The following is an 18,763-nucleotide window of genomic DNA, read 5'->3' as shown; positions in this document are numbered from 1 at the left end:
CAAAACCAAGAGATAATATTTTCTGGATTATTAATTAATTTTGAACCTACTAACATACTCATTGAATATTCATCTCTGCTCTGCAAAATGCACATTTATTTTTTGCACATGTTCTTTTGGGTTTACACATAATTTCTTATTGACTGATAGGTACAAGTAAGTCACCACCATTAGTAAATTAAATGTATTAGAAATATTTTCTCTGTGACTTTTATTTTTACTCTGTGATATCTTTTAATAAAAGGATTTTTAATTTTAATGTACTTAAATTTATCATTTTACCTGTGTTTTGTGCCTTAAGAAATCTTATAGTACAGTCATACAAAACATTTCCTTCATATTTTCTAAAATTTTAGTTTTCCATTTGAAATTTAATTGCTTAAACACAAAATTGACTTTTTGTGTAGGAAAAAAATGTTGCTATTTTGAAAAAAAAAATGTTTTTTTTTCCTCCACATGGATTTTATTGCAAATCTGGTCATTTCTTAGAAACTATCCACATCTATCATATATCAAGTTTTCAAATATGATTTTATCTCTATGTGTCACTTCTACCCACTGCCCAGTTTTAACTTTTTATTTCAATAGATTATTTCACTCCCTTATGTGCTTCATAATATGTTTTGATATCTGACGTGGAAGTGTTATTTTTTAGTTATGTCAGTATTGTTGGTGTATAGTTCTTCCGCATATCATAGAATAAACTTATAATATTATGTGAAAATATTCATTGGGATTGCCAATAAAATTTTTAAAAATAGTTTTTAGTTGTTGATGGATTTTATTTTATTTATTTATTTATTTATATGTGGTGCTGAGACTTGAACCCAGTACCTCACATATGCTAGGCAAGTGCTCTACCACTGAACCACAACCCCAGGCCCCAATAACATTTTTTTCACTTATTTGCTGTTATGTAGAGGAATTTAGTTTCTTTCAGAGTTTTTTAGATTCCATTGTGCCCATTATATTATCAGCACAAGAAAATTCCAGCAGACTAGCAAACACCAACACCTGTTTAAGAGAAGACAGAGCGGGAGGTTTTAGGAAAGATAGGCAAATTACTGAATAGATAAAGTCAAATTATTGATTCTGAAACATAGTAATTAATCTGTGCATGTGTGTACATAATTGTGTACATGCACACACACGTGCACATATAGATCAATTAGTCATATGTTTCTTCTGCTTTCTGCCTATTTGCATTTAATTTTCTGTTAACTTCTATTCATATATCTTTTCAATTTTTCTCATTTGTTGCATTTCCATATTTTTAGAAACATTGAAAGTAATCTGCAATGTTCATTGCAAACTTTATTTCATTCACTTTTACTAGTCATTTAACTATAGTCATTTTTTAATACAGAAAAAACATGAATTTTATTGCAGACTGGTCACATAAATCATACAATCATACAAGTCTGGGTGATTTTGAATTGTTTAAAAATACCTCAAGATTATTAAAATTTGTACTATTCATAATAATTTTTACATTTTGTATTTAACTCTTAGACCATTTGAAGTTCACTTATTGAATGAGGCAAAAATGATACTTAATTTTTCCCACATGAATTGAAATTATCCCCGTATACATTGAATTTTCCATCTCTATTGATTTGAAATGTAAATTTTCTAGCAAACTAGTTTCTCTTATATATGTAGATTTTTTCATCCTATGGTGTTCTATTGAAATCATCACTTATTATAAACTATTCCATGTTTGAATAATGATATTTTGTAACATAAAATTTCATTTTTATATTTTGAATATTATAAAGAATAAAGACACATGCCTTGAATTTATTTATTATGACATTAACATTTGTTCATTCCAATGTTCCTGTTACATCTGAAGTGAATTTTCTCATTTTTTATGCTACAATCTTTTTTCAGATACTTATATAATTTTCATTGTCCTTTGAATTTGTAAGTGACAGATTGGACTGACTACTGGTTTCAAGCATATGTTTTTGGACTTTTTTGTTTGGTTTGTTGGTTTTTGGCATTTCTCAGAGTATACCTGTATCAAAGTTTACTATCACCTAAATAACCATTTTACTGAGTCTCTTTGAAAGTAGGAGAAAGTATATTGAGGAAAGAAATTTGCAGTGGTCTACTCCTGAATGAATTGCCTTTATTAATTTTTTTTAATCAGCTGCCTGTGTGACCACTGTGAGAATCTAGCCTAGTTATGTAGGTTTTGCTTCACTTGTCTCCAGAACCATCACTTCCATGCTTGGCTAACCTCTCCATTTTAGACAAATCTCCCATGTGGTTAGAGAGCTTATCTGTGGCAACAATTAGAAGGCATTTTTTCAGCCCTGTATTCTGGATTCTTTGGATACAAAGCAGTAGGACTCGTTCCCCACAACCACTGTATTTCTTCAATTGTTTACTTTGACTATCATGTGCTTATTCTAGATACTGGGAGTTATAGGTCAGAGGCTGGATTCTGGAGGTCCCAACAAATTGGGTCCAGTCACCCAATCCAAAAACCAAGCAGAAGTAATGGTAAAAAACAGGAAAGGATCTTTTATCAGTGTAGCAACACCAGGAAGACCAGAGGATCTGCATCCTTAGCCCTAACTTTGAGTGGCCGACAATGACTTTGAGGTTTTATAGAAAGGGGTATGAGAGCAAGGGTTGGGCTTTACATGATTAGAGAGGTATGCACAGTTGGAAAAGCAGGTGATCTTGATCAGGCATGGTCAGGAACACACTATCGCAGGGCTGGTCACACCATGCCTTATTGGTCATGAGAAAGTTGCTGTTGCCTAGTGGGTAGTTTAGACTTATCACAGGATGTTTATGGATCAGAACTTTTTTTCTGAAATCCAAGGGACTCAGAGCAAAGGAGAAGGATGCAAAATGGAGGCAGTTTTAATCCTTCTTTTAGATACCCATTGAACATTTGCAGGTAAAAGTGAAGTTTTTATTACCTAAGAGTTCCGTAGGAGCTATACAGAGACTTGACTCTATCCTGAAAGTTTCCATCTGTCTGTTCTGAATTGATGTTTTTTTTTTTGTTGTTTTTTGTTTTTGTTTTTTTTTGTTTTTTTTTTTTGCTCTGTTTTCACTATCATTCTAGTCTGACTTCTTTCTATTTCTGGAAATTCTCCTAGAATATATATCCACTGACTATTTTGCTTTGTTGTTGTTGGTGGTGGTGGTGATTGTGTGTGTGTGTTTGTAACCAGATTTTGGAAGGCTACAGGAACTGAGAAGAATTAATTATGTATAACCAATCTAATAAAATTATTTATTAAATACATACCCCTCTGATTATATAGCCCTATGGTTTTGGTAATGTTTGCCTTTTACAGGCCACATTATTGTTAAGATTTATCTGTAGAACATGACACTGGCGCCTGTGAAGTCCAGAAGAGACATAATATGATGGAAAATTAAGTATTTGTGGACTTGCATATAATTATATATTTACCATTCTTTGGTAGTAAATTAAGATACAGTAGATTTCAGGCATTTCTGATTGGGTGGAAAGTCTTTGGGGAGTAAGCAGCATTTGAATTGGCCTTTGATGAATGGGTAACATTTAGAAACACAGAAGCGAAAGGTGAGAAAAAATTAGATATGAGTAATCATAGAAAGATTGGAGTTGGTTTGGGAAACAACAGTGCATAGTTTGACCAAAATACAGCAAGTATGTGAAATAGAGAACTGATTGTTTTGTCAGTGAGTTCAAGTTTAAGTCAAATTTTCCCAATTTTTTTTTGAGATGTTTAAAATTTGATTTTTATTGCCATCTTTTATTTTGACAGTTTGAAACTTCTTTTGAAGAATGGTAAGAAACTTTATGCTTCTTTTATAGTTTTTTGTTCATGTTGAAATTTGATAATCTGCAGTTAACCAAGTAGACTTCAAAAAGAATAGGAAATTGAAAGTAGGATTTTTCACATTAAATATTAAAAAACACTTTTAAAAATGTAAAGATTAAGACTTTTCTGAAAGTGACAGAATAAGGGTCTTTAAGACTCCATTCCTACAGAAAAGCAATGAGAAAATTGACAATAAATAAATAAATAGATAAATAAGGATTGTCATTTGTGGAAATCTGGACTCCAGTAAAAGAAATTAGACCAACCAAGGAAAATCTATTTCAAACTGATGCATTGTACTAGGAGAGCACCCTGGCATTTAAAAATGCCTGCTTGCAGTGATACTATGCCTGTATCACGGGTAGTCAGGAAGAGAGCATCTCACACCTGTGGTGGAAATTACTAGTGCCACAAGGAACAAGAGGGACCTTATTTCCAAATAGCTATTTTGAGTGCTTTGACCTGCCAGATTAATCCCTAAAAGACCAGCACAAATGCTTGCCTTTGTTTTTCCTCACTTGGAGCAATCACAGGCCTGGGATATTTTTCAGGCAGTGTTTTCTGAAAGCATGTGAAGTCACAAACTTGCACAACAACCTGGAGGTAATGGATTAAAAACTGGAATGAACATTAGACAGTTCAAAATGCCTGGGATTGAAGAAGTTGGAAAAGGAGGTAGAGTGACTAGAGGTCTCAAAGCTTACGACAGACTGGCAAGTCCAGAAAGACACAAATATGATGAGGACTGGAAATGTGCCTAGAAAATACCCAGGAATGCCCCAGTTTCTACCTCCAATTAATCTTAAAGATTGGCACAGGCAGGACCTGGAAGCAGCAGCAGGCTTGCAACAGCCTAACGGAGCACCCTGATGTAGAGCAGTCTGCTAAGATTGGGAGAATTTTTCTTTTTCCTTTTCTTTGTTTTCAGGTATTTAAAGTAACTCAGACAAAACAGTAGCTTACAAGTTAGCTAAGGAAACAGGTTTCAGTGGTCACACGTGACAAAGAATAAAGAAATTTCACAATTATATGGAAGAAATAAAAACCTACAGAGATGAGTCATTAAACAAACAAACAGCAGTTCAGAACAAACATGAAAAACAAATCTAATTTCCATTTCACATTAAAATGTGAGAAATGTCCAGTTTCCTACAACAAATATGACACAAAAATAGCAAGTTTGAAATTACAAATTATGTGAAGATTTTCATAGAAATTGAGGGGGGAAAAAAAAGAAAGTTTGGCTTCTTCATAGCAAGGAACAAAAAAGCAGAAGAAAAAAAAAGATAATTCACTAATATAAACTGTAAACTGTATTCAAGGAAGCCCAAAATTTGGACTTTCTAGACAAAGATTATAAATCAATTGTTTTAAATATTCTTAGAAAAGAGTATACTCAATGAGATTTAAAAAAAAAAATAGACAATCAACTAAATGAAACCAAGGAATAATGTCTCAACAAATATAGAATATCAATGAAGAGAGAAATTATAAAAATTAAACAGAAATTCTGGAATTAAAAGTAAAATAACTGAAACTATAAACTTCACTAAAGTGGTTAAACCACAGATTTGAGCAGGCAGAAGAAAGAAATCAGTAAACTTGATAGGTCAATAGAGATTATCCAGTCTGAAAAGTAAGATAAGAGAATGAAGAAAATGAAATATATCCAATAAACCTAAGGGAATTGTTACAAGAAGTGCACAAATATTCCCACACTTGAATTCTAAGAGTAAAGAAGAAGAAAGAATATTTTCAAAAAAATTGACTGAACTGTAAAGAATGAAAATTATGGCATTTGCCAGTAAATGGTTGGAACTGGAGATTATAATGCTAAGTGAAATAAGCCAATCCTAAAAAACCAAAGGCTAAATGTTCTCTCTGATAGGCAGATGCTGACTCACAATGGGGGGGAGGGGGTTGGGGAGTAGGGAGGAGGGGAAGTTCACTGGATTGGACAGGGTGGAGTGGGGGGAATGGAAGGAAGGGAATGGGAAAGAGTAGAATTAATCAGAAATAACTTTCCTATGTTCATATATGAATGCATGACCAATGTAATTCCATACCTGTACAACCACAAGAATGGGAAGTTATACTCCATATATGTATGATATGTCAAAATACATTCTACCGTCATGTATAACTAAAAAGAACAAATAAAAAATTGGTGAAAAAACTTACAAAATTTGATGAAGGACATGAATCTACACATTCATTAAAATTAACTCCAAATAGGATAAAGTCGAAGAAATCAAGGCCGATTCACATTTTAGTTACTGTATTCAAGTTGGGATAAAGACAATCTTAAATGCAAGAATAAATAAGTGACTTTTCATGTACAAGAGTTCTTCAACCAGATTAGCAGTTAATTTCTCACCAGAAACTGTGAGAGCCAGAAGGTAAGTATGACATATTTAAAGTGCTGGAAGGAGAAAACAAATACAAAAATACAGTCCTTTGTTCTAGCATCCTACAATTCTACAAAAGTAACTTTCAAAACTGAAGGAAAAAACTAAGATATCCCCAGATAAATAAACACTTGAGGTTGCATTACTAATAGACCTGTCCTATAAGAATCAAAGTAATCCTTTGGACTGAAAACATATGAAGAAATACAGAAAAAAATAATGTAGAAAAAGATATGATTCTCAGCACCACATATGAATAAATAAAATAAAGGTCCATTCACAGCTAAAAAAGATCCTGTAAAGTAACGTAGGCAACCATTATTGTCATAACTACATGGCAAAGTGACTAGTGAGAGGCTAAAAATGTATTGCTCAGTTGTATGATCTCCAAAATTAGTAATTTTTTAAAGATAAGTGAAACTACAGGGTTTATTTAGTTTTTTGCTCAGTAACAATAACTACAAAGGTAAATATAAAACTTATTATAATTGTATTTTTGTCTTGAAACTTCTTTATTTCCCCATATGACTTGAAAGACAAATAGACAAAACCCACGATTATGAATTCACTGACACAGGATGTATAACTGCGTGATTTGTAAGAATGACCAAACTCAGGGGAGGGCAGAGCTGTAAAGAAGCAGAGTTTTTTTTTATACTATTGAAACTACTTTGATTTTAATTCAAACTTAAGTTTTATAAATTTAAAATGTCAGTTGTCATGACCAGAGTAAACACTAAGATTCTTTAAAAATATGCAGAAAAATAAAGGAAACTAAACATACTACAAAAAAAATTGAATAATGACAAAAGAAGGCAATTATGGAGGAGCTGAGAAAGGGAAAAGACATAAGTAATGTAGAAAAATGTAGCAAAATGACAGAAATAAACCTTTCCTTATAAGTAGTTACTTTACAGGAGAATGAATTAAAACCTCTGATTAAAAGATAGGTGTGGTAGAATGGATAAGCATACATGATCCCACTGTGTGCTGTCTGTAAGCATAGAGGAGGCTCACCTGGATTCCAAAGACACAAGTCGTTTAGAATTGCAAAGGTTGAGGAGAAAAAAAGAATATTTCCTACAAAAGAGTAACCAAATGAGAATAGGAGTGGCTGTACTAAAATCACACCCAAATGACTTTACATTAAAACCTGGGAAGAAGATTTGATATATAGGTTAAGTGTTAATCTATCAAGAAGATATAAAATAATAAACATATACATACACTTAACTATAACTTTGAAATATGTGAAGTATTAACAGAAACGAAGGGAGAAATAGACAATTCTATAAGAGCTTGAGAATTCAATTCCTCTCCTTTCAAAAATGGATGAAAGAACTAAACACAAGGTTGATAAGCAAATAGACTTGCATAACACAAGAACCAGCTAGAGCTAGTCAGCTTCTAAGGTGTGTTCCTCCCGACAGCAGCAAAAACATTCTCAAATGCAAAGGGAAGAGTCTTTAAGATAGAGCATATTAGACCACAGAACAAATCTTTATGAAATAAAAAAGATCAAACTCATAAAACGTTTATTTCTGACAGAATGAAATTAGAGGTTAATAAAAGAAGGAAACCTAGAAAATTCATTTATATATGGAAATTAAACAAACATCCTTTAAAAAAAAATCCAATGAATCAAAGAAGTAATTCAAAGCAGTAATAACAGAAAAATAAGAAAATATTTTGAGATGAATGTACCAAGACTTATGGGATGCAGTAAAATTAGTACTTAGAGGGAAATTTACATTACCTTAAAATTTATGTTAAGAAATAAGAACCCCCAAATCCCCTAAGTTAACTTTAAAAAAATAGAAAAGGGATAACCTAAATCAAAAGTTAGAAAATGAAAGGAAATTTTAAAAAAATTAGAAATGAAACAGCGATTAAAAAAAAAAACAAAATACAAACAAAAAATTCCATTAAAACTGTAGTTGTTTCTTTGAAAACATCAACTAAATTCATAAACTTTTAGCTAGACTGACAGAAAAAGAAGACTCAAACGTATAACACTTTAGGCTAGATGTACTGGTGGTGCATACCTGTAATCTTAGCTACCTGGGAGGCTAAACAGGAGGATCATAAGTTTGAGGCCAGCCTCAGCAACTTAGTAAGACTGTGTATCAAAATAAAGTCAAATAAAGTAAAATAATGATAATAATAATTTTGAAATATTAGATTAATTACAACATATTCTACAGAAATGAAAAGGATTGTGAGAGAATACTATGAACAATTGTATATCACTTAATAATCAACATAAAATGGACTAAATTCTAGAAGCACATGCATTACTACAACTGACTCAGGAAGAAATAGAAAATCTGAACTGATCTATAAGAAGTAGAAATTGAACCATAATCAAAATCTTCCTGACAAAGAACAAATGGCTCACTGATAAATTCTGCTAAATACTGAAAGAATTTATAGTAATCATTTTAAAATTCTTCCAAAAATAAAATTCTTTCTAACTCGCTCCGAGGCCAGTATTAACCTGATCCCAAAGCCAGATAAAGACATCACAAGAAAATTGTAGAGCAATATCTCCAAATATAAATGCCAAAATCCTCAACAAAATACAGCCAACTAATAGTAAATTCAGCAGCCTATTAATATAATATACATCATGACAAGTTGAATTTATCTTAGGAACAGAAGGATGGTTGTGCATACAATAACCCATGTTAATAAAATGAAGGGGAAATCTGCCTGAATATCTCAGTTGATGGGAAAAACATGTGGCAAAGGACAATACTTCCATTTCATAATGAAAACACTCCAAAAAACTAGGATTGGGAAGGACATTTCTAAACATGATGAAAGACGTCTATGAAAACCCCTCAGCTCACATTATATTTATGGTGAAAACTGAAAGTTTCAACCTAAGACCAGGAGCAAGGTAAGGATGCCTGTTCTTATCACTTAAATTCAACTGTAGGATCTTGTACATTGGTGGTATGGCTATAACATGATTCAGATACTGTGAAAAACAGTTTGTTCCTCAGAAAGTAATATAGTAAATTACCATATGAGCCAGAAATTTCACCCAGAAGTTTCTATCCAAAAAGGGTTCAAAACAAGCATTCAGAGGAAACCTTATGTACAAATATTCATAACATCAGTATTCATAATAGCTAAAAGGTAGAAAAAAACCCAAATTGATCAATGTATTCATTAATAAAGAAAGTATCTTTTATCTATAAAATGAAATATTATTGCAAAAGGTCACATTTATACAATTCTGTTAATGTAAAATATCCGCAAAGAAGGAAAGCAGATGAGTCATAATTAAGGACTACTGAGAGGGGGAAGATAGGAGACTGCTAATTCAGATAGTTGATTTTAAATGATGTGACTTACCTCAATACAAAGTAATAGAAGAATGAACATAGAATTAGAACTGAACATTGAAAGACAACACTTGAAAATAGATCTAACTGTGTATAATAATTTATCATATCTTGTAATTGGCATTAAAATCCAATTTACTTGCTAATTGGTGCTGGGACAATTATATTTCTATATTTTAAAGCAAACAAAGATTCCTTTTTTTTTTTTTTTTTTTTTGCAGTGCTGGGGATCGAACCCAGGGCCTTGTGCTTGCAAGGCAAGCACTCTACCGACTGATTTAGCTCCTCAGCCCATTCCTTTTTTTTAAAAAAAAAAAAAACATTTTGAAGAGAAAATTAAAACTAAAGAAAGAAAACATAATGACTATTTTCCTGATCTCCAAAAAAGACAGGATTTCCTAAATAAACTGTGGAACAAGAGTATGCAAAGAAGAATATGCAACAATCAGAAGTATTAAATGACATTAAAATGTACTGGAAACAGTGCCATATAAACTAAAGCAGGGTACAAGTTCTTAAAACTCGATTTTAAAGAAATTAAAATATCACTAGACTTATAGTCTATGTTATCTCTGAAGAGAATAAGTGAATATGGATATTTTATATGATTTATGATTTTTGATATACTTTTCAAATTTGTAATAATTCTTTATTAAAAGATTAATAATTTAATAAAAACTAAAGGAAACTCCCTGCTTTATTGAAAATAATAATTTTCTTAACTTTTATCAGTAAGAAAATACCTTTTAAAAATAAATGAAGGCGAGTTTAGGATCCTAGAATTGAACCAGAGAAATACTGATGAGAAATATTTCATTATTCAACACATAGTAGCTTAGTTAGAAAGATACTTTAGAAATAACATTTTTCTAAATGCTTATTAACTTAAAATCTGAAGTGGTATTTTTGCTCCTTGTAAATTATACTGGTTTCCCAGAAATGGCTGACCTGAAATTAGAGAAACATCTCATCCAAGTTATTTTTAATCAAAACCCTTTTCCTAATAGCAATATTCTTGGAAAAGAAAACCAATTTCTTGAAATTTCAAGTCCTTTGCAACAAAATTTTATTAATTTATCATTAAGTGTAAATCCTACCACCTATTAGAATTTTCCTACATTAGTCCCTTATAGTAGAATTATCACATAGTTTGTTTTACCAGAAACATTTAAAGAATTCTATGTAAGAATAGCACCTAAAATTTGTTTTACTAACTGTAAGAACATTTCTCCTTTACTGACCTAATGCTTCTTATGTAGGAGCATAACTTCTTCCACAAAAGACTGGAGTATTGCTGCACCAGTGGAAGAAGTCAAGCCAGAAGAGAGAGGTGAATTTGTTCTTCGTACTTAGAGCTCACTGACTTTTCATTTACTATATTTCTAATTTTCACAGTATTCATGTTTATGAGTTCTATAATTCTTGTGAGTGTTGAGTAAGGAGTCCTCCATCTCATTCAATGAGACATTCTTTCAACAAGTATGTATTAACACAATCATGTACCAGATACTGCTCTAGATCTTGAGTATGTAATGGTACCTGCCCAGCTTTCAAGAAGATAACTGTAACTTGGGGTTGTTGAGTAGAACACTCTATGATAGCTGAAGTGCTCTATATCTGTACTGTCCAGCTATTAACTACATATAGCTGGTGAGCTCTTGAAATGGGGCTAGTTGAGTCTGAGGAACTTAATTCCTAAGTTTAATCTTAGTTAACTTATATTTAAGTGTAAATGGTTCCATGTGGTTCATGACTACCATGTTGGACATTACAGCACTAGTTTGTATTTCAGTTGTGATCACTCTACATTTTACATTTTATAAAACATACAATATTTTATATGCTGGCCTAAAATTTGTGTTAACATTACTTTGAATATATTCTCAAGATTGTATAGAATACTTCCTCTTCACCCACCACAGAAATTTGTAAAAAAAAAAAAAGTGAGTGAGGATAAGTGATAAACTCAGGACTTTTTAAAGAGGAAGAGTATTTTGTTCTTCAAAGCTCTCATCATAATGGGACTCTGTTTTTAATGTTTTCCTTTTCGCTCTTTGCGTCTGCCATGAAGATGACAACCTCAGTATTTACATCCCAAGTTTTCAAATGACAAATGCTGAAAGAAAAGATTAACATATTAATGGTCACATTCATAGATAAATTATCCACAATTATATTTATTATAAATATGTATATTTGAATCTAAAACATATAGGAGTAGCAGGATGAGTGAGATTCATCGTAATTAAATGTTTATGTTAAAAATTGCAGGATATTGTTTACTTAGTCAATATGAAACAGTAAATGTGATGATTTGTAGGAAAAAAAATTAGAGAGATGTTTAATATAATGAACTAGAGGCACCCCAAGTTATATATGTACAGCCATTATTTGAGAATGCTACTACAGGAACAAGATAATTTTAAAAATGCAGTGACCAATTTTGGCAAAACACATATAAATCTAGTTTACAATGTCTTATTTTTAGTAGTTTTTGCCTCTTTGTGAATTTCAGGCTGAACTCTTACTGAAATTGATCATAGAGTGAGTCATAAATTGGCCGGAGAACAGAGTGTTCAATGTTTAATGTTTTCATTAAAAATTTTTTGATTCACAATATAAAGTACCCAAGATGTGGTAGAATTTGGCAAAAGAAAACAGTTGATTCAAAGAGACCAATTTAAGGGCCAGACCAGAGAAAATCATTTTTATGCATTAAAATAGAGAAAACCTGTTTGTCAAGAATTCTTTTTGGCACCATGCAAAATTTCTCTGACAAGCCCAATAGGCCGGATCTACTGAGTGACTGCTGAACTTACCCTTATAACCATTATGTGACCCTTATGGAATCTGATCATAAAGCAGAAAATCATTGACTTTACTGTCTAAAAGCAAAACAAGCAAAACAAAAAAGAAATTTATTAATTGCCATTTTCCATTCTGCTTTTATACTATTTTCCCTCCTGCCTCAGACCCACACTTTGGGTGTATGTATTCTTGTCATGTCACATTTTGGCAAAAGTCATTGTTTATACATGTAAATCCCTATGGATGGGACCATTATCTGTCTTCTTGACCTTCTTATCTCCAGGGGTAGAAACTATTTCCTGAAAATAATAACCTCTGTATACATTTTCTTCTGTAAATAGATGAATGGATACCATGGCATACTTTTGTTAATATTAAGCCATATCACTTCAGTGCTGTGAACCAGGCATCACAAGTGTGTCTATCATTAAAGGAGTTAATTTTAATTCTGAGAAAATAAATAGAATTTTAAAATCCTGATGAATTACTGGTAAGGCTAAGTAGAGAAGTTATTGTCTGATAAGATTGAAGAATATCAAGTGTTCTTTTTTAGGAACCATCTGAGGCTCTTCAATATTTATCTGATGTAATAATTTTGATTTATTTTCTTATAGAATGGTAGGAAGCACATTAATAAATTAAAAATAAAGTTGTATAGTACAGTTTGTGCATTGCACATGTGTTTTTTCCATGTAATAAAATTAAATTATTCCTGAAGATGTGGGTTGAGATTTAGCTCTATTTTTAAAATTTGTTCTAATTAGTTATGCATAACAGTAAAATGCACTTTGACACATCACACATAAATGGAGTATAATTTCTCATTCTTCTGGTTGTACATGATGTATGTTTTATAGAAATTGCTCATTGAAAAATCTGCCTTCAAAGATTATAATCAGTGTTCTGATTGGATTATAATAAGACTGTCTTTAAAAGGCTATTTCATTTTTTAACATTCTCTTATTAAATGCATAAATATTTAAAAGAATAATAATCCAACTAAGAGTCATGCTTCTATCACACAGCTTTCTGGCTGCCTCGCTAACAAATGTGAATACATTTTCCTATTTTCAGATGAAAAGTGTTCTGAGTTAAAGAAAGAAATGCAAACATTGCTATCAGAGGCGATCCACCTTATTAAATGTCTAGAAACTGACAGGGCAATTGCTGAAGAAACTTTAAATCAACAAAAATTAAGAAAGGGAAGGATTACCACAAAAATTGATGCATGGTCAATCTGGAAACTTCAAGAGCTCCCAATAGCTGTGCAGAAAGGTAACAATAAGGATTTTCCATTTTGCATTTACTTTGTTGGGGAAGCACAGAGAATCATTTGTAGCTCTGAGTACAAAATTACCTGTTTAGATTGAGTGTATTTTGTTTACAAACAGGCATTTTTGAAAGATGGTATTATTAAGAATGCTGAATTCACAGGCATAAACTGGAAATGCATTGAGCAAACCTGGGCTGGCTGTCATTTGGGTCTGTTGGAAATTCCATGAATTTATGATATCCCAGGGGCATGCAGACATTTGGTACATATTGTTACCTTGGCAGTAGTATTTAGGTTACTAGAAATTTAAACTGATTTCTAGTTGATATTATTGTTCATATTTTTAAATGTAGGAAAATTGAGAGTTTTCAGTGATATGTTGGAAACTACATGTATCTGCTTTTGAGAATTCGAAAGTCAATTTACTTTGAAAGGAAATTGTATTAGGGATGGAAACCTAAAATATTTTGAGTCATGTAGGTAACAAACATTTAAGAAGAAACTGATGTCTTTTACACTGCAGAGTGAGGGACCTGTGCAGAAGTGCTGCACAATCTACAACATGCTGTTTTTGTTTGTTTGTTTTGTGCTCTAAACACTGTGCCTATCAAAACATTCTAACTACCTGATTCTGCCTGAGGCTTGGAGATATTTACCCCTTCATAAGGTGAAAAATTAAATTCAGAATTCGCATACTTCATGTTTTATTTTTTTAAATAGGACATCCATGTAATCTATCATTTAAATCAAGAAAACCTTGAGAGAAAAAGGAATACTATTAATTATTACTCTGAGACAATAGCTATTAACTCAAATTATGTATCATGGTGAATCCATACATATACTTTTGTCACGTCATAAGTCTTCTAAAACTATAGTCTCCAAAATGGGGTATACACATTCAGGGAAGTTGCAAGAAAACACTAGATCCTTTGTTCACACTCTTGAATGTTACTCTCTCTTTTTTTTTTAATTGAATGTTACTCTTTTTGTAATTTTTTCTTTGAATAGAATTTGTAGTATGTACACTCTGTTATCTATGCAATAGCATAACTATGTGATTTATAAATGCATGCAACGTATGTGTATACTTTTGTGTTTTAAAAGTAATGAGGTTCCACTAGGGTCAGCATGGACATCCTGGGAAATCCTAGGTCACAGGAGATTCCTGAGAAGACTCATATTCACACCCACAAGGAGTCATCTGCACTTTTCCTAATGGTTTTTTCTTGTTAGTATAGTAGAAAAGTTAATTTGAGGCCTAGTTTTATTTAAATAGTTTTGCTGATCAGTTTGTATATAATCTATCTGGGGTCTATGTGGATTTATATTTGAGTTGTTGAAACAAAATTAAATTAAGGTACATGTGTACACATTCTAGATAACTAACAAATGGTTCTTAACTGATGGAATCAATCATGGATAATAATAAATTCTTTTGGGTTGCCTTATAATCAATAACATTAAAGATCTACTTCAAAAATTGAAACGTGTTTATCTGCTTTATTTTATGTAAGTAGTCATCATATGCAATGAAATTTAAATTCATTATTACTGTGTATTAAGAGCTTTCTGTTTGAAACATTTCCAGAAAATATTGTGCTTTTAGGAATCTGTTGCCTGTGTATTGATAAATGTAGGATATATTCTCTAGACTTTATGAATTTGTTTATAAAGTATATAATTGGTATTTTCATAGTCTAGATTCACAAAGTTTCTAGCATACTGAAACAGGAAAAACTTCTACATTCTTTAAACTTCACATTAACTATGATGTTTGTTATAAGTTTAGGTAAAATTTTTATAGTATTTAGGAATCCATCTTTTTCTCTATATTATGCTTATTCCTCCAGATCCATCCCTCCCCAAGCCCCGATTCCCACATATGTATTTTCTTTTGTGACCCAGGAAGCAGATTTAATATGAACTGCATTAAAGATGTCAACCTTACCTCTGTCTTTCTACTGGGGTCAGCCAGTAAGAATCAGCTGCACGAGACCACAGGAGATAATAGAGAAAAAGTGAGCTGTGGTATTTATAGCCTTAACTATCTTCCTCTTTACCTGGTCACTATGAACCAAATTGCTGAAAATGACAGTTCCTGTCATTTGGTATGCAACCAAATATCTAGCAAATGCATTTTATTTTCCCTATCCAAAAGGTAATCAGAAATAAGTTTTCCATCATGAATTGGATGCTATATAATCCTATAAATTATAAAATTGGATATGCATAGCAGTGTTCCCTTGTAAAATAAAAGGAGATAAATATTATACCATACCCAAGCAGCATCTGAAGGTACACAGAAGCTAGTGACTCGAGCTCCCCTGGTACCCTATTGTACTTGTTTCTATAGATTCCCTGTCTTTCCCATACCTATTTAAGGCCATGTGGGTACTTGCCTATGACCATCTAATGAAAGAGGAAGAAATCACAGCCCTGATTTATGAATGGATTTGAATAGTATGTTGACACAGTTTGGAGAGCAAGCGCATTGCATCCCTATATAAAAGGGGAGAAGGAAGAGTTCCCCAATAGGCAGAATTTTATGTACTCCTCAAAGAAGTAGAGGTGGCCTGCAGTACATATGGGAAGTGGCAAAAGGAATGGCAGGGAGATGGAAAGATGAACTGAACCTAAGATTGGTGAAAGGAACTCTGGAAGAGCGTTTGGGAGATTAAACTTCCAGGAAGGACAGAGTAGGAAGATAATTGTGTTCCTTGTGAATGCTACATGGAGTGCCTTCTATATGCAAAGAAGTCTCAGTAACTAACAGAATGTTAAATCTTCTCTTTATGTTTTCTTTTACATTGGCGTGTCTTTCAAGTTATTCATTTATTGCTGCAATATTACTTTGTAACAAATCACCTTGCAACCATAAGGAGTTTGTTTTTTAACTCAAGGGTTTGTGGGTCAGCTGGGCTGTCTCCTCGTCAAGCTGCAGATCCAATGAGCTTGGGTTGAGTCTGTACATTGGGCTCAGGGCTGCTTCATGAGTCTCTCAACTTCATGGGCAAGCAGCTTCCCACATAGTTCTTACAGGGCAAATAGCAAGAGTACAAAAGGGTGAATAGAAATATAGTATGCAGCTCAAGGTATCAGCTTGAAGGAGGTATACATTCATTTCTTCTCATCCTTAAAAAAAAAAAAAAAAAGATTTATAAGCAAAACACCATCATTGGATCCAAGCCAAATGCCTTCCTAAAGGCCTAGTCAAAATAATGAAAAAAACAAAAAACAACAACAACAACAAAAAAATACATACAAATAAAATATCTGTTAAGAATATATCTTTATCCCAAGGGGAGGACAGTGAATTATATCATATCTTGATAGTAAGTTGTTTTTACGATGGTTTCAGTGTATTTTTTCATCTTCACCTCTTACTATTTTCAGTAGAAGTCCAGTGAGTTTTTGATGGCTGTTTTTGCCTCTATTTCGATCCTAGTATTTTTACTGATCTGGACCAGTAATTGCGTTAATTTATAAGTTGAATTTGACCTCTAAACCTTCGTAAGTTTTAGGCTTGAGGGTTTTTTCTTTGCTTGTTTGCTTAATTTTCTTGAAGTTGTTCTTTTTCTAGCAGGGCCCACTTAACGATTTTTATATCCATGACCATGCTGTTTAGTCTAAAGTTGCCGAATGTTTTGGTCTGCATATGAAGTGTCCTCCAAAAACCCACGTGTGAGACAAAGCAAGAAGGTTCAGGGAAGGAATTATTGGGTTATGAGAGCCTTAACCCAATCAGTGAATTAATCCCTTGAAAGATTAACTGAGTGATAACTGAGGGTGGGTAGGGTGTGGCTAGGGGAGGAGAGTCCTTGGGGGTGTGGCTTTGGGGTATATACTTTGTAACTGGAGAGTGGAGTCTCTCTCTCTCTGCTGTCTGATCATCATGTAAGCTGCCTCTGCCACTCTTCCATCATGATTTTCAGCCTTACCTGGAGCCCTCAGCATGTCTATGGACTGACACCTCTGAAACCTTGAACCCTCAAATACACTTTTTTCTTCTAAAATTGTTCTAGTAAGGTCTTTTAGTTGCAGCAGTTAAAAAGCTGACTAAAACACCAACTTATTTTACATAGCTAACTTCTTTACTGGATTTAAGTCTTTTCTGTTTTCTATTTCTTTTTGAACTAGTTTGGATAATTTATGTTTTCTGAGGAATCCAGACATTTCATTTAGTTGTCTGATTTGCTGGCAAAAATTTGTTTATGATATTCCCTTATAATTATTTTAATTTCCGTAGCAAGGGTAGTGATAACACCTCTTTTTTCCCTAGTACTGGTAATTTGTTCCTTCTCTCAGTCTAGCAAAAGGTTTGTCAATTTTGTTGACCTTTTCAAAAAGTCAGCTTTTTCTTTTACTGACTTCTCTATTGTTTTCTACTTTTATATCATTGACTTTTCTCTGACATTCAGCTGGAGCTTTCTTAGGAGTAATTTACATTTACACACACACACACACACACACACATGAAGTGGAAGCTTTGATTTTTCACTTGGTAACTTTTTTAAAATTGATATTTAAATCTATGAATTTCCTAAGAACTGTTTTAATTGCATTTGTATTAATTGCATTTCATAAGTGTTTATATGCTGAGTTCACTTCTTTTAGTCAAAATGTTTTCAAAATTCTCTTGCAATAGATTTTTGGATCTGTTATTTATTTAGAAGTTGCTGCTTAATTTGCTAATGAGATTTTCATAATTTTGTTCTTTCTAAATTAATTTTATTTGCTTAAAAACATTCTTGAATTGTTCCAGTTGTGTTAAAATTACTTATACTTTAAGAATTGCCTACACCTTTAGAAAATGTTGTTTATAGATGAAATTAGTATATATTCTGTTGTTGTTGAGTAGAATATTTAGAAATGTCAGTTAGGTTAAGCTGGTTGACACTGCTATTAAAGTCTTCTCTCTCCTTAATGATTTTCTGTCTAGTTGTTCGTTGAATTATCAAAGATAGGATGCTGAAATCTCCAACAATACATTAAAATTAGGGGGAAAAATGATGTCAAAGTGTTTTTTTAATTGTCAGTTTTTTGTGTATTTAGATTTTTTTAAATTCCTTAAAATACCCTGAT

General features: G+C 32.3%; 1 protein-coding gene across 1 annotated transcript in view; it reads left to right on the top strand.

Moving 5' to 3' along the window:
• Ccdc178 (coiled-coil domain containing 178) overlaps window positions 1-18,763 on the top strand; it is a 356,910-nt gene that overhangs the window by 14,699 nt on the left and 323,448 nt on the right. Inside the window, exons 3-5 of the mRNA XM_047526223.1 lie at window positions 3,780-3,802; window positions 10,857-10,927; window positions 13,480-13,680. Of these exons, the coding sequence (XP_047382179.1) occupies window positions 3,780-3,802; window positions 10,857-10,927; window positions 13,480-13,680 (295 nt within the window). The remainder of the gene's footprint in view (window positions 1-3,779; window positions 3,803-10,856; window positions 10,928-13,479; window positions 13,681-18,763) is intronic.

The sequence above is a fragment of the Sciurus carolinensis genome, chromosome 15 (genome assembly GCF_902686445.1).
Source record: "Sciurus carolinensis chromosome 15, mSciCar1.2, whole genome shotgun sequence".
Classification (NCBI taxonomy): Eukaryota; Metazoa; Chordata; class Mammalia; order Rodentia; family Sciuridae; genus Sciurus; species Sciurus carolinensis.
The sequence above is the reverse complement of the archived record's forward strand: the minus strand, read 5'-3'. Positions and strand labels throughout refer to the sequence as shown.